We start from the raw sequence: 27,330 nt of genomic DNA on the forward strand, positions 1-27,330 counted from the left end.
AGGCTCTGTGAGGGCTTGTAGACGGACAGAATGTAGATGACCTCCCGTGCTCTTTGATCACTTAACACCTCATACGCTTATCAACTGACTACATTCTGTTCTGCAGAACATAGACCACCCCACCCCTTGCTCTCTCACGTTATGCAGAGGGGGAAAGTCATTAAGCACAAATGGGGAGGAGTGAGCAGCTCGTCATTTGCTACTGCTTAAGAGCCTAGGCAAAGCTCAGAGCCACAGACAGAAAGAGAGCGAGCCAACAGAGGTCTGTGCAAGGGTCTGGGAATATCGGCAACACTTTCACTAGGTGGGATACAACACTGACATACCACTATTTGGGGGAAAGCTGGCAAACATAATTTGGAAGTCTTATTGTGAGAAGGATCCCCTCAATCCGCACGACTCTCTAAAGTAGGTGTTTTTATAGAGACAGTCAAGTATAATCTCCAGCTTTGTGGGGGTCACAACATGCATGGACTGGTAGTTTGACATTGGAATTGCCTTTCTGGGTTTCAGTCAAGTTGTAAGGGATTCAGTCATCTAGTCATATTTCCAGTGTTATTCTTGTTGTTTTTTGTAAAATGGCATCAGACTTGACAGCTTCTACTGCTAATCATGACAGTTAGAGAATGGACTTTCCTGGACATTCTTCCATGAGCTGCTCACTCCCCCCTCAGCTCTGCGGCTGAACCAGAGTGGGTGTAGGGCAGCATCAGGGACACTCAGGCTTCTCATGATGGGGAACGTCATACGTGGCGCTGTGGCCTTCATCCCCTCCGAGCGCTGCCAGCGTTTCCTGGTGGGCGACCTGAAGGAGATGCCTCTCGATCGGACACTAGACCTGAGCAAACTGCAGCTGCGTCGTCTTCCTGTGGCTGCCTGCCTGTTCAATGAGCTGGTCAAGCTCTACCTAAGTGGCAACAACCTGAGCACCCTACCTGCAGACTTGCAGGGCCTGAGGAAGTTGCAGCTCTTAGCTCTTGACTTCAACTGTTTCGAGGAGCTGCCTGCGGCTGTGTGTCAGCTACCTCAGCTTAACATCCTGTATCTGGGCAACAACCAGCTCTGGTGCCTCCCCCGGGAGCTGGGCGAGCTGAAAGAACTTAATACCCTGTGGTTGGAGACTAACTGTTTCACTGAGTTCCCCAGTGTGGTCTGCGACCTCCCCAACCTCAAGACGCTTCATCTGGGGTACAACCAGATAAGCAAACTGCCCATGGAGCTCGGTGGGTTAGAGGAGCTGAGGAGTATCTGGCTAGCCGGGAACCAGCTGTGTGAGTTCCCGCCAGTGTTGCTCGCCATGCACCTTCTGGCCGTGATCGATGTGGACCGCAACAAAATCCGCCGCTTTCCTGGTCTGTCCCACTTGCAGGGGTTGAAACTGGTAATCTACGACCACAACCCCTGTGTGAACGCACCTGTGGTCGGGGAGGGGGTCAGAAGGGTTGGACGCTGGGCAGACAGCTCGGATGATGAAGAGGATGGTGAGGATGGGTCGAAAGTGTGTGAGACTCCGACTGAGGTGAAGGAACTTGCCTCCGAGGGACAACTGGACTAACTACTTGAAAAGGGTTGTGGAAGCATCTGACCTTCAACCGTGGCTAAACTGGAGAACAGGATGCCAGTCAAGTGGAGCACTTACTAGAGAACGGCCACTTACTGGAGAATGGCCAGCAGCCAGGCCTGATGGTGTTTTGTTCCAAATATGGTCAGGCCAATGATATGGACCTAAACACGGATGACAAATAATAAGCTGTTACGATTGGTTTTCCATCATGATGAAGCATGGACCTCACGAAGAGCGCCAGGAGGAATCTGATATGAAGTTCTCTACTTTTACATCACTGTCTGCAGACTTGAATGATTTTATTTTGCTCGTATTCAGTTAATTTTACAGGTGATTTTCCAATTCAATCCATTTCTGGAGACATGACCCCCTGGGCACACCACGTCATTTCAACATGGAAATTGGGGTAATATTGTTGAGACGTTGATCAATGAGATTTCAACCTTTAATCACCCACTCAAAAAGACAGACAGAAGTTTGTTGTATTCCCAATGTGTTATCACTATGGTTTCAACCATCTGAAAGCACAACCAAATTCCAATGGAAAAACAATGTCTGATTTTTTTGTTTTGTTGTCATCTAAAACGTGTTATCACAGCACTTGAAACCATTTAAAAGCACAACAAAGTTAGAATGGTAATACAATGTCAGATCTTTTGTATTTATACAACAACTTAATGTGTTATCACTGTGCTTCATCTAATAGCAGAACCAAATGACTTGGATTGCAGTTGAGATTACATTAAAAGTACATATTGCAAGTGATCAATGCTGTTAGAGATTCTGCACAGATTATTTAAGCATTTGTGAAGATTTCCACAGACCTGCGACCTTTGCATCTTGAACAAGCATGCTTTCTATGATTACATAGGAAGACATTTATAGTTACATTACGGTAACCTCAACATGGGGCCATGGATGTGTTACTCATTTTAAGGTTGAATAAGTAATATTACATTAGTTTGTAAAATAGCCTTAACTTTAGGCTATTTACTGTCTTACAAAAGTAATATTGAATTGTGTTTGGTTGACAACGCAACCAAATATCAACATTTAAAGGATATCTAATGCTTGCATAGTTTCATCTGAGCCACTGGCTAAATCATATGCTTTACATTTTATTTTTGGTTTAGTTGGAGATGTGAATCCAACATAATTTGTTAACTTGTCGACAAGTTAATAGGCTATTTACTGTATTGCAAAAGTGATATTGAATTGTGTTTGGTTGTCAACGCAACCAAATATCAACATTTTAATGAGATTTATGTATCTTTTGTGCCACTGACTTGGTCTGACTTTAATTCCAGTCTGTCTACAAATTATTAATTGATATGTTGGATTAAAGTCTCAACCAATAATCAAGTTAAATAATAGGAATACATTTAAAAAAAACTTTAAATGCACTTCAAATAAAGATTGATTTAGTTCCATTCATTAATTTCGATTTTTGGTTAAGATGGAAACATGAATCCAACATATCAATGATTAACTTGTAGATTAAATTTGAAATCAACCAAAGCTTGAAACTCTAGGCCTTTATGTATTGTCTATTTTTAGTTGAACCCTGGGTTGAATTGAAACAATAGCGGTTGATTACTTAGCAAATGTTATAGGTCTGAATAGTATCATTGATGATATATGACAAATAGAGTATGGTTACCCTTTAGAATGACTTTGAGAGTAACAGTGAATATATTTAATTATTAAGAGATCTATCAATAATCATTATCATGATAGCACATTGGTAGTCGTCAGTGTCAAATATCAAAGGACTGGGCCTGCTTAAAAAAAACCTGGATGGGATATCAAATGAATAGCTGTTGTAGATAGGTCAAGTAAGAGGTGCTGCCCGGCCTATAGTTTTTTTTCTGATAGTGGATATACAATTGAAGATCTGACATTGTTTCAATGGTACAAACTCAACATGTCTTACACAAGGTTTGCCTATGTTGAAAATTACATTGATAAATTATTTCAAATCCTATGTATTTTCCATGTAGATTCCACATCAAAATAAGTTGACAAATTACATTGACACAATGTTGATTCAACCAGTTTGTGCCCAGTGGGAAGGAAATTCTGCCAGGTGACTCTATTCATGAACCTTTGTTGGGGACAGCATACTTACTGTACAGTGCATTTGGAAAGTATTCAGACCCCTTGACTTTTTCCAGATGTTATGTTACAACCTTATTTTAATATGGATTAAATAGTTTTCATTCAGGATGTCTCTGTGCTTTGCTCCTTTCATCTTTCCCTCTGTCCTGACTAGTCTCCCAGTCTCTGCCGCTGAAAAACATCCCCACAGCATGATGCTGCCACCACCATGCTTCACCGTAGGGATGGTGTCAGGTTTCCTCCAGACGTGACACTTGGCATTCAGGCCAAAGTGTTCAATCTTGGTTTCATCAGACCAGAGAATCTTGTTTCTTATGGTCTGAGTCCTTTAGGTGCCTGTTGGCAAACTCCAAGCGGGCTGTCATGTGCCTTTTACTAAGGAGTGGCTTCCGTCTGGCCACTCTACCATAAAGGCCGGATTGGTGGAGTGCTGTAGAGATGGTTGTCCTTCTGGAAGGTTCTCCCATCTCCACAGAGGAACTCTGGAGCCCGGGTTCTTGGTCACGTCCCTGACCAAGACCCTTCTCCCCCGATTGCTCAGTTTGGCCGGGCGGCCAGATCTAGGAAGAATCTTGGTGGTTCCAAACTTCTTCCATTTAAGAATGATGGAAGCCACTGTGTTCTTGGGGACCTTCAATGTTGCAGACATGTTTTAGTACCCTTTCCCAGAGCTGTGCCTCGACACAATCCTGTCTTGGAGCTCTATGGACAATTCCTTCGACCTCATGGCTCCAATCAAGATGTAGAAACATCTCAAGGATGATCAATGGAAGCAAGATGCACATGAGCTCAATTTCGAGTCTCATAGCAAAGGGTCTGAATACTTATGTATTAAGGGAATTTCTGTTTTTTGTCATTTGTCATTATGGGGTATTGTGTGTAGATTGATGAGGGGGAAAAAATATTGAATCAATTTTAGAATAAGGCTGTAATGTAACAACATGTGGAAAAAGTCAAGGGGTCTGAATACTTTCCGAATGCTTAGTATGTACTGTATAGTATTGTGAGTAGGTATTATTTTCATAAAAAGATTGAATACAGATAATGTCGTCATAGGCTATTATAATTCACAGAGGCAGTGTTGAGTCACTTTTTGGTTATCAGTTGACTAATGACTTTACATAGACCTACCTAATTTTCCACATTTCTCCAGCATATGAAAAACTGTCCCTACCTGCCAAGGCTTATTTCTGTGAGGTGATTAATATCTATGATGGATGGTTAAAGTCAAGCTATGCACCTTTCATCCAGTTATGCATAATTTAGGTTATCTGACAGATAGGGCCGTATATTTGATTCAAATACTTTTAATGGGTTTTAATATTATCACAGGAGCTTCTTATCTATAATAAAATAAAATAAAAACAGCTGTATGAGACTAGCTCTAGATATGACACACAAGTGGAATATTGTGCTATCTGAGATTGAGTAATAGGCTACAAGAACAACAAATGTTGCCTAATCAAATCATGTTGAATATTTTTTAGTTATCACACTGTTGGCAGTGCACTATTGTAAGAAAAGCTTGTGATGAAGTTATGATTATGATGATGGTGATTTTGGTCTTGAAATATAGCAAACATATGAATGTACTTCATTTAGACTCTACTACTTTAATCCAATCAAATGTTCACAAATTAAATTTATATAATCTACTACTAACGCCTACAGGACTTCCGTATGTCATCTTCCCTCAATGATGTTCCCTATACACATGTAATATAAATATAAGAAATACACAAAAACAGGTCTTATAAAACAGCATTAGAACTTTTGTACAAATACCCTCCCTTTGACACCGGATGTGTTGTGGATAGTTTCTATTTTTTATTTCCAACGGTACAAACAGCAACGCCTTTGGCTCGGTGGGCTAGTGCATAGACGCTGCAACCATATACCTCAGTGGGACCAGAGACCAGCGATGGGAAAGAAAACTCGCACAGGAACAGGAGGACGCAGAACAATACTGCAGCTTTTCCCACCTCGAAGCGGGGCCGTTTCTGGAAGAGAAGACTCTTTAGGTTCAGCATCCGAAGGTAAAAACACGATGACCATATCATATTTTATGTTTTGGTTTTCGTTCCGTGGATGATTCGTTCAAAATCGGGCCCATTTTTCGCTGATCACACATTGTAGAAGCTAGCTAACTGGCCTAGCCGGTGACGTAGCCTAGCTAGGTTGTCTAGTCAGTCGTTCAAAATGTAACGTTATGTTCCGGAAATGAATGCATTGTTTTACTTGTTCACTATATTTAAATAACTAGAAGAATACAGAAGAAGTAAAGGCAACACTATAGATTGTGGGGTGTTTCTAAAGTGTTAAGTAGCTAGGTAGCCTAGCCAGCTAACGTGAATATGTTAAGCTAACATATTGCGCAAATAGCGATTTGTTGTCGCGTGCGGCCTGTTGTCTGATTTGGTGACAAAACACTTAACACAAACTAGCACGATGACAATTTATACAATTAGCTATGCCTATCAATGGTAGCTGGACTTGCTCTACTGAGCCCTCTGCTCAATCCAGACCACATATCTAGCTAGCTAAATAATCCATTATTCAGCCATTTTAACAATTGCAATTATGCGTGTTTTGCAGACGAGCAGGAGGGTAACGGGGATGAATACAGTTTTCCAAGAGAAGTAACCACAGAAATGAGGATGCCCGTTAAGGCCACAGGTAAGATACAGTGCCTAAAGAAAGTATTCCCATCCCTTGACTTGTTCCACGTTTTGTTACAGCCAGAATGTAAAATGGATAAAATTGAGATTTTGTCACTGGCCTACACACAATACCCCATAATGTCAACGTTTGTTTAACAAGTAACAGCATAAGTTGCATGGAATCACTGTGTGCAATAAGTGTTTATCATGGTTTTTGAATGACTACCTCATTTCTGTACCCCACACATACAATTATCTGTAAGTTCCCTCAGTCGAGCAATGAATTTCAAACAGATTCAACCACCAAGACCATGGAGGTTTTCCAATGCCTCGTGATGATCACCTTTTGGTAGATGGGTTAAAATAAAAAATCTGACATTGAATATCATTTGAGCATGGTGACATTTATTACACTTTGGTTGGTGTATCTATACACCCAGTCACTACAAAGATACAGGCGTCCTTCCTAACTCAGTTTACCGGAGAGGAAGAAAATGGCTCATGGATTTCACAATGAATTAAATGGTGACTGACTATAAAATATTTAGTTTAATGGATGTGATAGAACTGAGGATGGGTCAACATTGTAGTTAATCCACAATACTAACCTAAATGAAAGTGAAAAGGAAGCATGTACAGAATACAAATATTTCAAAACATGCATCCTATTTGTAATAAGGCACTAAAGTTATACTGCAAAAATTTTTGCAAATAAACTTTATATCCTGAATACAATGTTTGGGTCAAATCCAACACATCACGGTGTACCACTCTTCATATTTTCAAGCATGGTGTCAATGTCATGTTATGGGTATGCTTGTCATCGGCAAGGACTAGAGTTTTTAGGATTTAAAAAAAAAACAGAATAGAGCTAAGCACAGGAAAAAATCATAGAGAACCTGGTTGTCTGCTTTCCAATTCACCTTTCAGCAGGACAATAACCTGAAACACAAGAAATCTACACTGCAGTTCCTTACCAAGATGACATTGAATGTTCCTGCTGTGCCTAATTACAGTTTTGACTTAAATCTGCTTGAAAATCTGTCAAGACTTGAATGGCTGTCTAGCAAAGATCAACAATCAACTTGACAGAGCTTGAAGATTTTTATAAAGAATGGGTGAACCTTATACAATCCAGGTGTGCATAGCTCTTAGACTAACTCCCAAAACACTCACAGCAATAATTGCTGCCAAAGGTGATTCTACAAGGTATTGACTCGGGTGTGAATGGTTACATAGATTTATGTATTTCATTTCCCCAAAATTTGCCAAAATGATTACATTTCACTGTCGTGGGGGGGGGGGGGTTATTTAATCGATTTTGAATTCGGGTTGTAACACAATATATAATAAGTCAAGGGGTATGAATACTTTCTGAAGGCACTCTATGCCATATTGGTGTGTGTGTCCTGGCACATCTATCTCTGCTTGTGTGAATTTGGTTCAAACCCAGGTCTCCTGCCAGACAACTGTTGTCCTGCTGAGCTCAAGCCTATGCATTAGCTGGGGGAGGTAACAAGATGTCTTCAGGGCTGTTTACTAATTGCGTGCACAAGCATAGTTGTCTATGTACATTACCTGACCAGTGACTGCGTTTCTCCTCAGAGGGTCTTTCCCTCTTGGGGGCCTATGAGGACAGTGATGAAGAAGAGGATGCCGACCCACAGCCTCCCACTGTCAGGACCCAACACCAGTCTGCAGATATACTCGCCAACTTCATGGCCGTGAGTATATCAATACTCTATTTCTGTTAGGGCTGTCCCCGACACCACATTTGTTTTGGGTCGACAGTAGTCTGTTCTTTCAACCAATCGCAATTGTTTAAAAACATTTTGTCTCTATATAGAGACACAGCCTATGTTTTAATAAATCAACTAAACTAATCAAAAAAATAAACGTCTGTTTTTCAGGACTGTCTTTCAAGGATAATTTGTAAAAATCCAAATAACTTCACAGATCTTCATTGTAAAGGGTTTAAACAATGTTTCCCATGCTTGTTCAATGAACCATAAACAATTAACGGTCGTTAATACACTAACAGCTTACAGACGGAGGCAATTAAGTTCACAGTTATGGAAACTTAGGACACTAAAGAGACCTTTCTACTGACTCTGAAAAACACCAAAAGAAAGATGCCCAGGGTCCCTGCTCATCTGCGTGAACGTGCCTTAGGCATGCTGCAAGGAGGCATGAGGACTGCAAATGTGGCCAGGGCAATAAATTGCAATGTCTGTACTGTGAGATGCTTAAGACAGCGAGACAGGACGGACAGCTGATCGTCCTCGCAGTGGCAGACCACATGTAACAACACCTGCACAGGATCGGTACATCCGAACATCAGACCTGCGGGACAGGTATAGGATGGCAAAAACTGCCCGAGTTACACCAGGAACGCACAATCCCTCCATCAGTGCTCCGACTGTCCGCAATAGGCTGAGAGTGGTTGGACTCAGGGCTTGTAGGCCTGTTGTAAGGCAGGTCCTCACCAGACATCACCGGCAACAATGTTGCCTATGGGCACAAACCCACCGTCGCTAGACCAGACAGGACTGGCAAAAAGTGCTCTTCACTGACTAGTCGCGGTTTTGTCTCACCAGGGGTGATGGTCGCATTTGTATTTTATAGTCGAAGGAATGAGCGTTACACCGAGGCCTGTACTCTGGAGCGGGATAGATTTGGAGGTAGAGAGTCCGTCATGGTCTGGGGCAGTGTATCACAGCATCGTACTGAGCTTGTTGTCATTGCAGGCAATCTCAATGCTGTGTGATCCTGACATGACCCTCCAGCATGACAATGCCACCAGCCATACAGCTTGTTCTGTGCTTGATTTCCTGCAAGACAGGAATGTCAGTGTTCGGCCATGGCCAGCGAAGAGCCCGGGTCTCAATCCCATTGAGCACGTCTGGGACCTGTTGTATCGGAGGGCTAGGGGAATTACTATCTTGTCTCATCGCTACAACTCCCGTACGGGCTCGGGAGAGACGAAGGTCGAAAACCATGCGTCCTCCGAAACACAACCCAACCAAGCCGCACTGCTTCTTAACACAGCGCGCCTCCAAACCGGAAGCCAGCCGCACCAATGTGTCGCACCAACCGTGCACCTGGCTAGCGCGCACTGCGCCCGGCCCGCCGCCGCTAGTGCGCGATGAGACAAGGATATCCCTACCGGCCAGACCCTCCCTAACCCGGACGACGCTAGGCCAATTGTGCGTCGCCCCACGGACCTCCCGGCTGCGACAGAGCCTGGGCGCGAACCCAGAGTCTGGTGGCACAGCTAGCGCTGCGATGCAGTGCCCTAGACCACTGCGCCACCTGGGAGGCCACTCTCAGTTAAGTTTGCTGAAAATAAATGCTGTTGACAGTCAGAGGACGTTTCTTTATTTGCTGAGTTTATATGCACCAAGCTTGTCTGTTTTTAAGGGCACTGTTTGAAATAATTAATACACACATGACTCCAGATAGACAGATAAAGATGACCAGAACCTGTTCCTTACCCTCCTCCTGCTGGCCTTTGCTGATTCTGCCATTACGCTCCTGAAGTTGCCTGTAATATGCTACACCAGGGGTTGGCAACCTTTCTCATGTAGAGTGCCAATTTACAGTTTCTACCAATCTAGCTGCCACTTCTGATTTTTCATATACACACTTTTGTTAACATGTTTTTTTTTTTTAAATATTTTTTTTTTTGTATTGCCATCTAGGTAAAAATAGCCTCCATAAAGCCAACAAACATTGCAGGTAGAAAATATTCTGATTTAAAATATATATATATATAATTCCTATGAATCATATTGGAGGTTTGTTCATTTTCGTTCAATCACATTCGTCCCTCTACTCTGCCTGTCTGCATCAAACTTGAAACATTGTATCAACTGGGACTGGCCGACAGCTCATGCTTAAACATTGTATTAACTATTCTGGGACCTCAGTTTCCTTCGTCAGTGAGCTCCAGACACTGCTGTATTTGCGCAAGGGATAAAAATTAATCAGATATACAGTAACAGTCAAAAGTTTAGACACCTACTCATCTTAATTTTTTTTACTGTTTTCTACATTTGTAGAATAATACTGAAGACATCAAAACTATGAAGTAACACATGGAATCATGTAGTAACTAAAAAAGTGTTAAACAAATCAAAATAGTTTTGAGATTCTTCAAAGTAGCCACCCTTTGCCTTGACAGCTTTGCACACTCATGGTATTCTCTCAACCAGCTTCATGAGGAATGCTATTTCCAGTCTTGAAGTAGTTCCCACATGTGCTGAGCACCTTTTGGCTGCTTTTCCTTCACTCTGTGGTCCAACTCATCCCAAACCATCTCAATTGAGTTGAGGTCAGGTGATTGTGGAGGCCAGGTTCTGATGCAGCACTCGTCACTCTCCTTGGTCAAATAGCCATTGTCCTGTTGGAAAAACAAATCATAGTCCCACTAAGCGCAAACCAGATGGGATGGCGTATCAATGCATAATGCTGTGGTAGCCATGCTGGTTAAGTGTTCTAAATAAATCACTGACAGTGCCACCAGCAAAGCACCATCACACCACCACCTCCATGCTTCATGGTGGGAACCACACATGCGGCTACTCTGCGTCTCACAAAGACACAGCATTTGGAACCTAAAATGTCATTTGGACTCATCGGACAAAAGGACACATTTCCACCGGTCTATTGTCCATTGCTTGTGTTTCTTGGCACAAGCAAGTCTCTTCTTATTGGTGTCCTTTAGTAGTGGTTTCTTTGCAGCAATTTTACCACAAAGACCTGATTTCATGCAGTTTCCTCTGAGCAGTTGATGTTTGTTACTTGAACTCTGAAGCATTTATTTGGGGGCTGGTAACTCTAATGAACTTATCCTCTGCAGCAGATGTAACTCTGGGTCTTTTCCTGTTGCGGTCCTCATGACATCCAGTTTCATCATAGCGCTTGATGGTTTTTGCGACTGCACTTGAAGAAACTTTCAAGTTCTTGACTTTTTCTGTGTTGACTGACCATGTCAAAGTAATGATGGACTGTCGTTTCTCTTTGCTTATTTGAGCTGTTCTTGCCATAATATGGACTTGGTCTTTTACCAAATAGGGTGATCATCTATATACCCCCCCCTACCTTGTGACAACTGATTGGCTCAAACGCATTAAGAAGGAAAGAAATTCCACAAATTAGCATTTAACAAGGCACACCTGTTAATTGAAATGCATTCCAGGTGACTACCCCATGAAGCTGTTTGAGAGAATGCCATGAGTATGCAAAGGGTGGCTACTTTGAAGAATCTCATAAAATATATTTTGATTTAACACTTGGTTTCTACATAATTCCATGTGTAATTTCATAGTTTTGATGTCTACGCTGTTATTCTACAATGTTGTAAAAATAAAGAAAAACCCTGAAATGAGTAGGTGTGTTCAAACTTTTTTGACTGGTACTCTATATCAAAAATATAAACGCAACATGTTAAGTATTGGTTTCATGAGCTGAAATGAAATGTTCTATACGCACAAAGCTTATTTCTCTCAAATTTTGTGCACACATCTTTTTACATCTCTGTTAATGAGAATATCTCCTTTGCCAAGATAATTAATCCACATGACAGGTATGGCATATCAAGAAGTTGATTAAACAGCGTGATCATTAAACAGTTGCACCTTGTACTGGGGACAATAAGGCAACTCTAAAATGTGAAGTTTTACCACTCAACGCAATGCCACAGATGTTTTGACGGAGTGTGCAATTGGTATGCTGACTGCAGGAATGTCTACTGCAGCTGTTGGCAAATTTTACGTTAATATCTCTTAGCCAGCAGTATACCACCCTGCATCCCACTGCTGGCTTGCTTCTGAAGCTAAGCAGGGTTGGTCCTGGTCTGTCTGTAGATGGGAGACCAGATGCTGCTGGAAATGGTGTTGGAGGGCCAGTAGGAGGTGCTCTTTCCTCTGGTCTAAAAGAATATCCCAAAGCCCCAGGGCAGTGATTGGGGACATTGCCCTGTGTAGGGTGCTGCCTTTCGGATGGGATGTTAAATGGGTGTCCTGACTCTCTGTGGTCATTGAAGATCCCATGGCACTTATCGTAGGGGTGTTAACCCCGGTGTCCTGGCTAAATTCCCAATCTGGCCCTCATACCATTACATTTGGCTCATTCATCGCTGTAACTATCCCCCCCCAACTTATCAGGTCAAATATGAAATGAATAAAAAATACCATAACCACGCTAGCCCAGGACATCCGTATCCGGCTTCTTCACCTGTGGGATCGTCTGCGACCCGGACAGCTGATGAAACTGAGTATTTCTGTCTGTAATAAAGCCCTTTTTGTCAGGGGAAGAACTCATTATTATTGACTGTGCCTAGCTCCACAGTGGGTGGACCTGGCTCCCAAGTGGGTGGGCCCATGTCCAGTGACGGGAAATCCATAGATCAGGGCCTAATGAATTTATTTCCTTATGAACTGCAACTCAGTGAAATTGTTGTATATTGCATTTTATATTTTTGTTCAGTAATAATTACGTTTCCACGTGATCAGAGCATGATATTTTTCCATTTCACACCGAGGTTCAGTGGCTATCGAAAGGGAGAGCGCTGGAAAGACTATTCTCAATGGATGTAAAAAGACTTAGTTTGCTTGCTGTTTTGAGGTGAAGAGATTACTTTGAGAAGTTACACGGGTCATTAGTGGTTGTGAGTTAAGGCAATCAGAAATACTATCAGACATCCCCAAATGGGCACATTTATACATTTGTCCGCAGGCCGTGTAGCCTAGGCCTACTGTTCCTTACTCAACATTGACAGGAGTGCTCCAAACAATACAATAACTACATTGACCACTTAAATTATACTGAAACTTGTTTCTCACAAGTGTAGTGTAGGTTGTGAGCTCTGCACACAACTTGTCCACTCCGACAATGAGAATGGTAAAGGACGATAATGTATTAAATTGATTAACATAATTTCTAATCGGTTTACACTAATTTATGGGAATTAGCTGTAAATGTACTACTGGTGATATAGGTAACATTGAATGATACAATTCACACAATGAAGTTATGAAACAATTTAATGCGCATGAGTTGGCGAGAGTGCGTTCTGGAGTTGGCGAGAGAGACGCGCCTTGTGCAAGCCACGCTTCCCTTCTTGACTCAACATTTTAAAATTATACCTAAGACACGTTATCTTCACACATACTGTAGGCCAAAGGAATATTCTCTCAAACGGTGTCTGGTTCAAGGCAGTAGCCATTTATGGAAAACAATGCAATTTCACTTTTTGTCCTTTTTTATCAACTTGCTTGGCATGCCAAGGCTAATTCCCTCGCGGCACGCGTGCCTTACGTTGCTGATGCCTGTCTAGAGTGATGTGCCATCCCCGCAGCCTCCGCAATGGATTAGTCTACTGATTCAGGTGCGAATCAGACGCTATACAAGTGATTGCCACGTGTTGGCCTTTATTTCCCTGATTTGTTAATGTCATTAGGCAAATTTTATCCTTTTAACAAACTAATTTAACTGTGCCACCCCCCCCCCCCCCCAATAGGAAATTGACGCAATCACTACACAGCCGGGCTCAGAGGAGCCCACAGGGGATCTGTCGGCCCCAGCCCCCACCCCACCACGTCCGGAACCCAAAGCCCAGCAACATGCCTCTGAGATGGGGACAGAGCTGGAGAGTACTGGGGCGGACTTCCAGTATGATACCCATACTTCACTCGCTGGAGGTGACCAGTTTTATTGTATTTCATACATTTGTGCAGAACTTACCTGAAGTTCAGTTGGCCAGTTGGACACATTGTTTATGACAAGTGTGCGGTTCTGCTGATCTAGAGTTCCTTCCTTATTTGTTTCCTGTCCACCAGTGGGAGGATTGGAGATGGGGGACTGGCAGGAGGTGTGGGATGACAACACAGGTTGTTACTACTACTGGAACACTCAGACCAACGAAGTGGCCTGGCAGCTGCCTTATTACCTGGCCCACCAGGTGCAGGGCCTGCAGCAGTACACAGACAGGTGAGATGTTAATTACTACCTGGTAGAGGTCGACCGATTTTTATGATTTTTCAACGCCGATACCGATTTTATTGGACGACCAAAAAAGCCGATACCAATTATTCGGCCTATTATTTTTTTTGTAATAAATGACGTTTACAACAATACTGAATGAACAAGGAACACTTAACTTAATATAATACATAAGTAACATCTATTTAGTCTCAAATAAATAATGAAATGTGTTCAATTTGGTTTAAATAATGCAAAAACACAGTGTTGGAGAAGTAAAAGTGCAATATGTGCCATGTAAAAAAGCTAACATTTTAAGTTCCTTGCTCAGAATATGAGAACATATGACAGCTGGTGGTTCCTTTTAACATGAGTCTTCAATATTCCCAGTTAAGTTTTAGGTTGTATTTATTATAGGACTATTTTTCTCTACCATTTGTATTTCATATGCCTTTGACTATTGGATGTTCTTATAGGCACTTTAGTATTGCCAGCCAAATCTCGGGAGTTGATAGGCTTGAAGTCATTAACAGCGCTGTGCATCTCAGCATTGCTAAGAGCTGCTGTTTGAATGAATGCTTACGAGCTTGCTGCTGCCTACCACCGCTCAGACTGCCCTATCAAATCATATACTTAATTATAATATAATAAACGCACAGAAATATGATCAAATCATTAATATGGTCAAATCCGGAAACTATAATTTCGAAAACGAAATGTTTATTCTTTCAGTGAAATACGGAATAGTTCCGTATTTTATTGAACGGGTGGCAACCCTAAGTCTAAATATTACTGTTACATTGCACAACCTTCAATGTTGTAAAGTAATTATGTAAAATTCAGGCAAATTAATTACGGTCTTTTGTTAGGAATAAATGGCCTTTCAACAGTTCGCAACGATCCAGGCGGCCCAAACTGCTGCATATACCCTGACTCTGCTTGCACTGAACGCAAGAGAAGTGACACAATTTACCTAGTTAATATTGTCTGCTATCATGAATTTCTTAACTTCATATGCAGGTTTTTTTTTTTAAATATACTTGTGTATTGATTTTAAGAAAGGCTTTGATGTTTATGGTTAGGTACTTTATTGCAACTATTGTGCTTTTTTTCACAAATGTGCTTTTGTTAAATCGTCAAGTTGAAGTAGGATGTGATTCGATGATAAATGAACAGGCACCGCATTGATTACATGCAAGCTAGTTAACCTAGTAATATCATCAACCATGTGTAGTTGACTAGTGATTATGTTTAGATAGGTTTAATGCTAGCGAGCAACTTACCTTGGCTCCTTGCAGCCACAAGGTCCTTTTGATGCTGCACTCGCGTAACAGGTGGTCAGCCTGCCACGCAGTCTCCTCGTGGATTGCGATGTAATCGGCCATAATCGGCATCCAAAAAGGCAGATTTACCGATTTTGTTATGAAACTTGAAATCGGCCCTAATTAATCGGCCATGTCAATTTTTAATTGGTCGACCTCTACTACCTAGCCCACCAGGTGCAGGGCCTGCAGCAGTACGCAGACAGGTGAGGTGTTAGTGGATGGTACAACATAATATAGAAATGTTAGTCATACAAGTGGATTTGTATGCTACAGCATGACTCTGAAATGTGTTTTTGTTCTTAGAAAACAAGTTAAATCTAAAACTGTTTCATCCCCTGTAGCTCAACAGTCAATGGCAATGGAGCTACACAGAGTGCAGGTTGCTATGCTGAACAACACTCCACTGTTAGTGCCCTAACATCCAAGACAAAAATGGTGAGTTATTTGACTGCTTTTGTGCTCAGTGATTCAGTGTGAATCCCCAAAAAGTACTTGACTGCCCATTTGTTGGCAAAAGTGTGTCCGTGTATGTCTAACTTTGAGTGTCTCTTTGACAGGAGGTGATGGAGAGTGTGGTGGCCCTTACCAGTGAGGAAGAGGAGCGACATGGTGTGGCCGCCTCCCTCCTCGCCCCCCTCATCCCTGCTGAGGTGAAAGAAGCGGAGGAGAAGTGGAGAAAAGGGCTGGTGGGAGGGCTGGAGGAGAGGGAGAACAGCTTGGAGGATAGCCTCCCAGGGTCCCCCGCTCCTCCACTGAATGAGCCAGACACCCCCACACACCCCCTGAGGGACCAACGCAGCAGGAACCAGTCTGAGGAGGACTCTGATGCAGAGGAGACAGAAGAGGACACCATGGAGCTGGAGCTGGCTCTGGACAGGAAAAAGGTCAGCTTATGTTTTATTCATCCTTTATTTAACCAGGGATGTTGCATGTACATCTCTTTCAAGGGAGTTTATATATTGTAACTCTTTTGAAAAGGTCACAAATGTTGACAATTTAACACGTGCAGAACTAGTGTGTACGGGTGGGAGTTATCCTTTACAACGAATCCAACATGAGTATCTTTCCTCTTTTTGTCCCTCTGCCCCCTAGGCTGAGCTGCGGGCGTTGGAAGAGGGCGATTGCAGTGTGGGGGGCTCCAGCCCCTGTTCTGAGGCCAGTCAGGAGGCCGCCGCCGGGCCTCATAGCCTGCTTCCGAAAAAGGCCATGTGGAAGACGGCCTTCCTCAGAGCAGCCAGCCCCGATTCAAACAGCAGGGACTCAGATACACGGGAAGATCCAGACACAGGTGAGTGTCTGGAGAACTGTTAGAATGCGATCCAGTCCAGATACACAAACTCTGGGCAGATTACATTATTATATTGTTCTGATGTGGTTCATCCTGGGATGTAAACTCTTCTCTAGGACCAGGGCTGGACATCCACTTTTTTACCCATTAGTCTTTTGAACAAGTAGGACTTGAGCTCAAGTCACTTGGTCTGTAACACCATAGTCCAAAAAGGTAACTGAAAATTGTTGTATGTTGCAAGGAACCACTTCACAAAATAACATTATTACTGGTATTGACAATGGAAGGCTGCTGGTCTGATCTCATGTATTACATCTCCTGCCTTTGTGGCCTTGAGCAAGCCACTTAACCCCCCCAACAAAGTAAAATACTGCACTGATGGGCTACTGTATAAAACACATGTGGTCCGTCAACCCTCCATCTGGAGCGCTACTGGGTGTGCAGGCTTTTCATCCAACCCTGCTCAAACACCAGCGGCGGCTTATCTAGGTCCTGTTGAGCAGCTGATTTTTATTTTTACTCTTTTTACAATGTGGTATGTTCAAGCAAGACTGGCTCAAAAGCCTGACACATTACAATTACATCCAACTACTTACAGTTTGTCTTCATAAAATAATTCCCTCATTCAGTGAACCTGGAATAAAATGGCTAAGATGGGTGAGGTAGCTAATTCAGTGTTCAGAGGAGTTCTTGACAGCATAGGAGTTAATTTCTCAGAATTACATATGCCAATATTGAGACTGTTTTACAACTGGAGTATGCAGCATTGGTTTTATTGCTGAACCAAAATGGATTAAAACTGGGCAAATAACTCACTAGCAATTATCAACAAATGTGCAAACGCGGCTCGCTTTGATCTCAAAAGAAAGACTGCTCATGCCTGTCAATGCAGGCCTACAATTATTATAGTCCAACACGCTCTGTAGAGATTGGTAGGGCAGAGAGCAAAACATCGCATCCGGAGGACCCTTTGGTCTAAATCTGATCCAATGTTGATTGGAGTAGCCTAATTGTTTTTGATATCATGACTTTTTTACATGATCTTTTTTACTTGTCCATTCAGACAACGGCTCTGTAATCTGCTTGTTTGTAAAAAATAAAAAAAATAAAAAAATGTTATAAATATTTTTTTTTACTTGCCCCTTGCAAGCGGACAGCGTTAATGTCGAGCCCTGAGGACTTAAGATCTGATATGCTGCCCAGACCAACTCTGTCATACACATGTAGGGTTAGCCTTAATACTAGTCCTCTTATGCATGTTTTGCAGCACATTCCAAAGTCCCAGAGAAGGACGGGGAAGAGGAGGACAAGGAAACTGGGGACAAAATGGTTACTAATGTGCCACCAAAGGAGGAAGTCGAAACTCCAGAGCTCAAGGTACTGAAACTTTATCAACTCTCGCACCAATTTAACTCTTTGTAGTAGGGCCTCGGCATGAGAACCGTGTGCCTAGTCATGAGTGATTTTTAAAATAACTGGTGGCTAACTAATTAATAAAATGTTTTGAATGTTCAGTTTCAGATCGGTGAACTTGCCAACACCTTAACCAGCAAGATGGAGTTTTTGGGGATCAACAAGAAAACTATCTCCAACTTCCAGCTTCTTCTGTTACAGACTGAGGTAGGAGGACCATAGTCTGTCAGTTTACCTACAATGACAGCCTATATCTTCAGGTCCAGATTATATTCTCTTGGCCTTTAAACTGCATTAGTTGGCTAGCTGCATGACTCAATGATGGGAACTTTCACAGACCTGTACTGAATGACTGATTGCAAGTTATTGTTCTGATGGGAGGTGTTTTTTATTTTTTTATTAATTTGATCACCATCCTCGTTTTAGAAAACAAGGTGCATCTCTAACAGTCATCCCCCCCCCCCCCCCCCCCCCTCTTTTCCCTTCCTTTCTGTCAGACGCGGATCGCTGACTGGCGGGAGGGGGCTCTGAACGGGATCTATCTCCGCCGCAGGCTGCAGGAAGCCGCCGAGCACATAAAACATTACGAACTTAACGCCGCCCCTAAAGGCTGGTCGTGCCACTGGGACAGGTACGCGCTCCTTACCTTTTAACATCTTTAATCACCCCCCCCCCCCCCAACCCCTGTGACAACGACCCCCTCAGAGCTGGGGTCGCCACCTTTTTAACCTGATATGGGGGAGATCCTAACCAATCTGTGGATTACATGAAATGGAGACACTGTGATGCAATGCTGGCACTCTGCACTGCCAGTTAAGGGAGCAGCCTGATCCCCCAACACTACCACCAGAGACAGGACAACCTGTCCTGTCCAACCATAGCCCAGACTCTGGCTCTTGTATTTTGGGGGGGAGCTCTGTAGACTGCTTTGGGGGTCCACTTAGTGGAACAGGGGTACGGTAGCTAGGAAGGTGGTTGTGCGCGAGAGCTTTGCACTTTACAGGACTACAGCCCCAGAATGCATTGCTGGGCGACAGTGACCCCCCCGGAAACGAGGAGTGTCACAAACCGTTTCAGTTAAAGCGAAGACGGAGCGTTGACGAGGACCCAGCAGGTCAGACCAACTCTATTTCATATGTTTCCTGTTTTTATTCCTTGATTGACTGAAAATTGATAGATATTTCTGATGTAAAAAAAAAACATGTATAAAGTGTTTAGTTTCTTTGCATTTGGTTGTTGAGTTGACGATGAAGATGCCTATATCTCTGGCATATATGTTTGGGGGGGCAAAAGGTTGTTTGTGTATGTTGTCATGACAAACATTATGTGAACATCTGAACCCTGCTTTGATCGACTTTACAGGACCCAAGCTGTTTGTTTTGGTTTGTTAATTTGGTTTTGAGAGCGTTAAGGTGGGTTCCCCATCAATCCAATCCGGCCCTTCTCCTGGATGGCTAACCTGGCTGTCCAGCCCAACATTCCCCCTCTGTGGCAGTCCCATCTCCCTACACCCCCCCCCCTGCCCAAAGTATACAGCGACTCAGCCAGTTATGAGGCCAGCTGTTGAGACTGTCTTGTATCTCTGTTCTCCCTCCTTCTAGAGAGCAGAGGAGGTATTTCTATACCAATGACCGCACCAGTGCCTCCCAGTGGGACTTCCCAGCAGAGGAAGACGTGGAAGAAGTAGAAAATACCAAGACATCCATAGATGGGGACCACAAACCCCCGCCCGTACCCACTGGTGGGCTTGCAGTCGCAGGTCAGTCCCCAAGACCCTTCACTGTCCTCTTACAGGCCCATAACAGCCACCGTATCTACAGGTCCAGATGAATCTCTTAGCCTTGAACCACACTAGTTGGCTAGTTGCATGACTCTCAATGAACTTTCACGGACCTGTACTGAATGACTGTGATTGCAAAACAAATCTGAAGGGAGATGGACAGCTTAGCACATTTGGCTTTCAGCAGCTAACTAGCAAGTCTTGAGCTATGGAACCTGCCATGGTCATATGTTACTAACTAGTCAATATTTGGTTAACCTTACTCCTCCCCTCTGGCAAAGAAAGGGTACACAACTAACCCCAGCTTTTATACATTTTCTATCATATTGCAGGAGCTTCAGTCTTCACACCCATCGTCCCCCCTCAGCCTGGCCTTCCCTCCTATTGGTCTGTGCCTCAGCCCCCACTTCCCCCTGACCAGCCCCCTCCCCCTGCCGACTCTCCCCCGCCTCCCCCTCCACCCCCAGAGTCACCTCCCCCTCTCCCCCCTCCTCCTCTGGAGGATGATGGAGAGATAGAGGAGGTAGAGATGGAGGATGATGATAGTGAGCCTCCAGCACCTGGAACAGAGCCGCCTCTCCCCCCAGGGGTTGTTGGCATGAAGGTATGTGACCATTCTACTAATCCAGACCTCAAATGTCATCTAGTAGTCTTGTGAATAGACTAAGAACACTTTTTAGATGACAGCCTAGTCCAGCAGTTGCCAAGTGCCAGTCAGTGGGCCTGCTGTTTTTTGTTAACTTAACTCTAAATGATAACTTTCACAGACCAGTACTGAATGAATGTGATTGCAACCCCCAAAACATCTGATCGGAGATGTGCATAACAAGCATTTCGTTGTACATTAGCATAAGATGGGCTTTTACTGTAAGCTTATCTTTTTCAGTATTTTCTCTCCTCAGGTTGTGGAGTCTACAGCCTCGCTGGGTAAGAGTCAGAAACGCAAGGCTTCAGGATCAGGTCAGCTGACCAAGGCTGTAACCATTGGCAGCAGCGCCATCATCTACACACAGACCATCGCCACAGCAGGTAAAAAGCAATGATGTCGTCAGCCTGCTGGTTTTCATGTTAACATTACTCTTGAAGTAGCAGGACTCTCAATGATGAGAACTTTCACAGACCTCTACTGAATTACTGTGATTTAAGTATTTTTCTGGTGGGAGATATAAGACACTGTCTCACAGTATAGGTGTTTGGTGTTTAGAGATCACATGGTTTGCAATTAAACTGTGTAGGGCTTGTATCAAATAGTTGACTTTTGTGTTCTGTCCTGTGATGTCAGGAGCTGCCTACTGGGGTGTGTCTGCGGTAGCTACACCTCCACTGCCTTCTGAAACCGTGGCCCCACCTCTCCCACCTCCCCCTACCCGCCCCCCGCTACCCCCCACTCAGGCCCCCTCTGCCCTGGACCCCACAGGGTTTAAAACACTGCTAACAGACAAGACCAAGAAACTAAAGAAGGATAAGGTGGGTGTCTTTGATTTTCATATCCAATTAGTGATGAGACAAAAAATGCTTGACGTTTTAAACATTAAAAAAAAAAAAAAAAAAAATCGTGATGATGCGAATTCACAATCCAGATATGGTTCTGCGTCTAACCGCTAGGTGACAATGCAGTTCAATCTACCGCAGTCCTGGCTACCTACCGGTCGTCACGAGTAACCACAGCCACAGTCATAAAGCCCACCTACTTCTACAATTTCCTGTTTTCATAAATTCTTACAATCTAGGCAATTTTGACTTTATGGCTGTGGTAACTTGTGGAAAGCCTACCTTATGGCGCTCAGCTTACTGCTGTTTTCCACCCACTCAGCAACAATGGTATTAATGCCATTTTAGATTCTCGTGTGCCTCTCTTCCATTTTTCTTAGTACGTACTTCATGTCCCACTTCTCATCAATATGATGGCTCATTTCAATAACATGACAGCATGTTAATGGATGGCCAACAATCTGTCAGCGCCACGTATGGTCTTTGAGAGTTTGCAGAGAACAGTCAAGCTCTCAAAGACCATACGTGGCGTTGTATTTTTATGATGCTCAGGACCTATTAATTGTGGTTGTGATAACTTCACTGCGACGTTGTACAAAAAAGGGGGTGGTTTCAGTTAGGATTTTTATTTTGGACGTTATTGATCCCAAATTAGTTTAAATGTCACACCCCTATATACAATAAAGCCCAGCCGTGAGCTGCCCAGTAACGTGAGCCTACCAGACGAGCTAAATGCCTTTTTATGCTCGCATCGAGGCAAGCAACACTGAAGCATGCATGAGAGCACCAGCTGTTTCGGACGACTGTGTGATCATGCTCTCCGTAGCCGATGTGAGCAAGACCTTTTTTAAGCAGGTCAGCATTCACAAGGCTGCAGGGCCAGATGGATTACCAGGACATGTTCTCGGAGCATGCGCAGACCAAATGGCAAGTGTCTTCACTTACATTGTCAACCTCTCCCTGTCTGAGTCTGTAATACCTACATGTTTCAAGCAGACCACCATAATCCCTGTGCCCAAGAAAGTGACAGTAACCTGCCTAAATGACTACTGCCCCGTAGCACTCATGTCGGTAGCACTCATGTGGCCATGAAGTGCTTTGAAAGGCTGGTCATGGTTCACATCAACACCATCATCCCGGAAACCCTAGACCCACTCCAATTCGCATACCGCCCCAACAGATCCACAGATGATACAATCTCAATCGCACTCCAGACTGCCATTTCCCACTTGGACAAAAGGAACACCTATGTGAGAATGCTTTTCATTGACTACAGCTCAGCATTCAACACCATAGTGCCCACAAAGCTCATCACTAAGCGAAGGACAATACACCTCCCTCTGCAACTGGATCCTGGACTTCCTGATGGGCCACCCCCAGGTGGTTAGGGTAGGCAACAACACATCTGCCACGCTGATCCTCAACACAGGGGCCCCTCAGGGGTGCGTGTACAGTCCCCTCCTGTACTCCCTGTCCACCCACATGCGTGTCCAAGCAGGAACTCCAACACCATCATTACGTTTGCTGACGACACCGGTGGTAGGCCTGATCACCGAGTATGATGAGACAGCCTATGGAGGATGTCAGAGACCTGGCAGTGTGGTGCCAGGACCACAACCTCTCCTTCAACGTGAGCAAGACAAAGGAGATGATCGTGGACTACAGGAAAAGGGGGGCCGAACACACCCCCATTCTCATCGATGGGGCTGTAGTGGCGCAGGTTGAGAGCTTCAAGTTCCCTGGTGTCCACCAACGAACTATCATGGTCCAAACACACCAAGAAAGTTGTGACGAGGGCACAACAATGCCTTTTCCCCCTCAGGAGACTGAAAAGATTTGGCATGGGTCCCCAGATCCTCAAAGTTCTACAGCTGCACCATCGAGAGCATCCTGAACGGTTACATTACCGCTTGGTTTGGCAACTGCTCAGCATCCGATCGTAGGGCGCTACAGAGGGTAGTGTGTACGGCCCAGTACATTACTGGGGCCAAGCTTCTTGCCATCCAGGACCTATATACTAGGGCAGGTCAGAGGAAGGCCCAAAAAATTGTCAGACTGTTCTCTTTGCTATTGCATGGCAAGTGTTACCGGAGCGCCAAGTCTAGGTCCAAAAGGCTCCTTAACAGCTTCTTAACCCCCCCCCTTTTGTTTTTACACTGCTGCTACTCGCTGTTTATTTTCTATGCATAGTCACTTTAACCCCTACCTACATGTACAAATTACCTCGACTAACACATTGACTTGGTACCGGTACCCCCTGTCTTTTTATTTTTTACTTAAGAAAATATTTACTAAATAAACTTAACTGCATTGTTGGTTAAGGGCTTGTAAGTAAGAATTTCACTAAGGTCTACACCTGATGTATTTGGCACATGTGACTAATAACAATTGATCTGTTCTATGCATTGAGGAGAAAGGATTGTAAAAGATCAGCAGTCTAATTTGATGTATATAAAAAAAAAAGATATATATTTTGCAGCATCTCCTAGTACAATCAAATCACTGATGGCATTAAATGACAATCCCCCACTCTCTCCGTTATTCCCCTGGTTGCTGTGTCCAGTCGAAGAAGAGCAAGACGAAGATGCCGTCCCTGGTAAAGAAGTGGCAGAGCATCCAGAAAGAGCTGGACGAGGAGGAGCAGGCTAGTTCTAGCGACGAGGACAGGGACCAGCTCAACAAGAGGAGCATTGAGGAGTGGAAACAGCAGCAGTTACTCACGTAAGAGCCCCCCCAATTTTTATAAGTTGTACATTTCTTGGGCCTTATTAAGAATCGCACAGTAGGCTTGCTGATCTGGGATCAGGTCCCTGTCCATGTATCTTATTCATAATGATCTAAAAGGCTGATCCTACATCAGCACTCCTACTCTGAGACACTTGATGCATACAGCCTCTGATTTTTTTTTTTTTTTTAATGTAGAAGTCTGTTTGATCTAGTCCAGCAGTGGTTACTGTTCCTTAGTGTACCTGCTGTTTTTGTTGACATGCCTTTCAACGATGAGGACTTTCACAAACCTGAGCTGAATTACTGTGATTGCACACTATTTTTGTGTTGGGAGACATGCATTAGGTTTTTATATTTTAACTTGTAATGCACACGTTTTTGGTGAAAGGCAGTAAGAAATAGATTTATCTGTTGGATTGCAGGGGTAAAGCTGGAAAGAACGCAAACTTTGAGGCTTTACCTGATGACTGGCGAGAGAGGATGTTGAAGAAGAGGAAGATGATGAAGAGCACGTAACACACACTCCCCTCCCCGCCTACACACTCCTCCTAAACCTGACTCCAAACGTTGGATAAGAATGAGAGGACTGACTGTGCACTTGACTCTCACTGTCATTTTGAAACAGGTTTTGAAAAGCCCCTCATATCTTCGTCTGTGAATACATTGGATGGGCTTGAATGTTTTTTTTATTTTCTTGGCTGTAAAACCCACTAGTGTTTTTATATGGTAACCTGGACTCTCCTACCAAACTTCCCCCTCTACCTGTTTAAAGCATAAATGCCGTTTTCTGTGAAACGTTTGGCACTAAGAATGCTGGAGTTTCTAAATCTTTGTTTGTAATGGAGATCAACTCTTTGTTTTGACCTCCCCATCTTCCTCTTGCCCATTTTAATAAACTATCAATTAATAACATCTTCCTAATAACTGCTGTTTCTCTGAGTAATCCACTGTTCCATTTTATTAGAGGGCGGATGGAAATGCAATGCGCTGTCTTTTCTAATGCTTCAACTATAGTAATTGACAGTACTTTTAGTTTATTCATGGTATGTCCTGAACATACCCTTTCATCAGGTTTTCTTATCTGACTTCAGATGGGAGTTTTAAGTGATGTATAAAAGTGAATTATCACATGGCCCTATAGTGGAACCTCTAAATTGCAAATCTTCTCTGCAGTTTTTCAATTTAAGCCAGTAGGTGAGTATGCAACCAGTACCCATCCCACTCTCTTTTCTCCTTGTCAAAAGCTAACAAATTCATGATGACACTCTAATAATACAAAATGTGCCAATTTATTATATATCCTAATTGCAAAAATATATTTTATAATTCAGAGGTCTTTTCTTGTGCTGAAAACCATCAAGACTAGTTTGGTGGCAAGGGGATTGTCTTTTTTTGGTGGGGGGGGGTGCAGTTTTTCAGCTGTGTGAATTGCTTAGGCCTATGTCCTAGTAAAACACTGGCAACAATTTTGTATTCAAGTTATTAAACTTTTTTTGGGAAACTTTAATTGTCAGCTCATTCTTAATTTGACAGTGCCATCATGGGTGTCTTCATTGACTGTTCACCTTTTTTTGAGGACTGAATTATGAGTAACCACAGGGTCAGTTGGGGGTGATGGATCATGGCAAGAAGGGATGCAGCAAATGTCAGTGACATCAAATGTTGCATGTTTGAGTCTTGCCTGAGAATCTTTGCTAACCCATAACCTGATTCTCCTAACCTGCGTAAGTTCTAACCTCTTCTGACATTGGGCTTGTTTGACGCAGCTGACAGTGCAGGGGACTGCCGACTGACTGATCAACAAATCACCTTGCATCATAAATAACGACACTGAACAAAAATCTAAACGCAGCGTGTAGTGTTGGTCCCATGTTAAATGAGCTGAAATAATGTCCCATATGCACAACATGCTTATTTCTCAAATTTTGTGTAAAGAAAAATGTTTTACATCCCTGTTAGCGAGCATTTCTCCTTTGCCAAGGAATGTCCACCAAAGCTATTGCCAGATAATTAATTGTTAATTTCTCTACTATAAGCCGCCTCCAATGTCATGTTAGAGAATTTGGCAGTATGTCCAACTGGCCTCAACTGCAGACTACGTGTATGGCATCATTGTGGGCGAGCAGTTTGCTGACAACGAACACAAATGCATTTTATTGATGGCAATTTGAATGCACAGAGATACCGTGACAAGTTCCTGAGGCCCATTTGTTGTGCCATTTATCTGCCGACATCACCATGTTTCAGCAACGATGGCGACGTGGTTGTGCACAAGATTGCAGTGGAGGAGTTAGCTGTTTAGGGTTGTATTGCACAAAGTGAGTTAATTCATGGCTGCAAGAGAGACCCTCCAGAGGCAGAGGGAATGAGATCCCAAGCCCTACTAATTGCCTACAGGAGGGGGTAGTGGGCAAACTGGCCCGGAAGATGCTATTTCAGGGCCTTAACATCCCTGATGTTCCCATGAAACTCTAAAATGGCGCCGGAGCAGAAGGCAGATGTTTTACGTGCCCCTAATCAATACGAGGCAAATAACACTGAAACATGCATGAGAGCACCAGCTGTCCGGGAAGACTGTGTGATCACGCTCTCCGCAGCCAATGTGAGTAAGACCTTTAGACAGGTCAACATTCACAAGGCCACAGGGCCAGACGGATTACCAGGACGTGTACTGCGAGCATATGCTGACCAACTAGCAAGTGTCTTCACTGACATTTTCAACCTCTCCCTGACCCAGTCTGTAATACCAACATGTTTCAAGCAGACCACTATAGTCCCTGTGCCCAAGAACACTAAGGTAACCTGCCTAAATGACTACCGACCCGTAGCACTCACGTATGTGGCCATGAAGTGCTTTGAAAGGCTGGTCATGGCTCACATCAACACCATCATCCCAGAAACCCTAGACCCACTCCAATTTGCATACCGCCCCAACAGATCCACAGATGATGCAGTCTCTACTGCACACCACACTGCCCTTT

General features: G+C 43.5%; 2 protein-coding genes across 3 annotated transcripts; both read left to right on the forward strand.

Moving 5' to 3' along the window:
• Nucleotides 1-268: 268 nt before the first annotated feature.
• lrrc10 (leucine rich repeat containing 10) lies at nucleotides 269-1,992 on the forward strand. The gene has a single exon (XM_038998662.1). It carries the CDS (start codon nucleotides 731-733, stop codon nucleotides 1,553-1,555), a length of 825 nt encoding a protein of 274 aa, XP_038854590.1. The 5' UTR covers nucleotides 269-730; the 3' UTR covers nucleotides 1,556-1,992.
• Nucleotides 1,993-5,524: 3,532 nt separating this feature from the next.
• Nucleotides 5,525-25,856, forward strand: fnbp4 (formin binding protein 4). Of its 2 annotated transcripts, XM_038999285.1 has the most exons (17): nucleotides 5,525-5,718; nucleotides 6,278-6,358; nucleotides 7,948-8,066; nucleotides 13,865-14,045; nucleotides 14,184-14,334; nucleotides 15,992-16,085; nucleotides 16,208-16,534; nucleotides 16,743-16,938; nucleotides 18,206-18,315; nucleotides 18,454-18,558; nucleotides 18,849-18,982; nucleotides 19,953-20,110; nucleotides 20,464-20,735; nucleotides 21,034-21,160; nucleotides 21,414-21,598; nucleotides 24,186-24,343; nucleotides 24,772-25,856. In XM_038999285.1, exons 1-17 carry the CDS (start codon nucleotides 5,604-5,606, stop codon nucleotides 24,863-24,865), a joined length of 2,607 nt encoding a protein of 868 aa, XP_038855213.1. In that variant the 5' UTR covers nucleotides 5,525-5,603; the 3' UTR covers nucleotides 24,866-25,856. The 2 variants fall into 2 exon arrangements, with proteins under 2 accessions (XP_038855213.1, XP_038855214.1); XM_038999286.1 differs by lacking the exons at nucleotides 5,525-5,718; nucleotides 6,278-6,358 and adding an exon at nucleotides 13,633-13,732 and having other exon boundaries at nucleotides 7,957-8,066.
• The last annotated feature ends 1,474 nt before the right edge of the window (nucleotides 25,857-27,330 follow it).

Source organism: Salvelinus namaycush, chromosome 8 (assembly GCF_016432855.1).
Source record: "Salvelinus namaycush isolate Seneca chromosome 8, SaNama_1.0, whole genome shotgun sequence".
In the NCBI taxonomy this organism is placed as follows: Eukaryota; Metazoa; Chordata; class Actinopteri; order Salmoniformes; family Salmonidae; genus Salvelinus; species Salvelinus namaycush.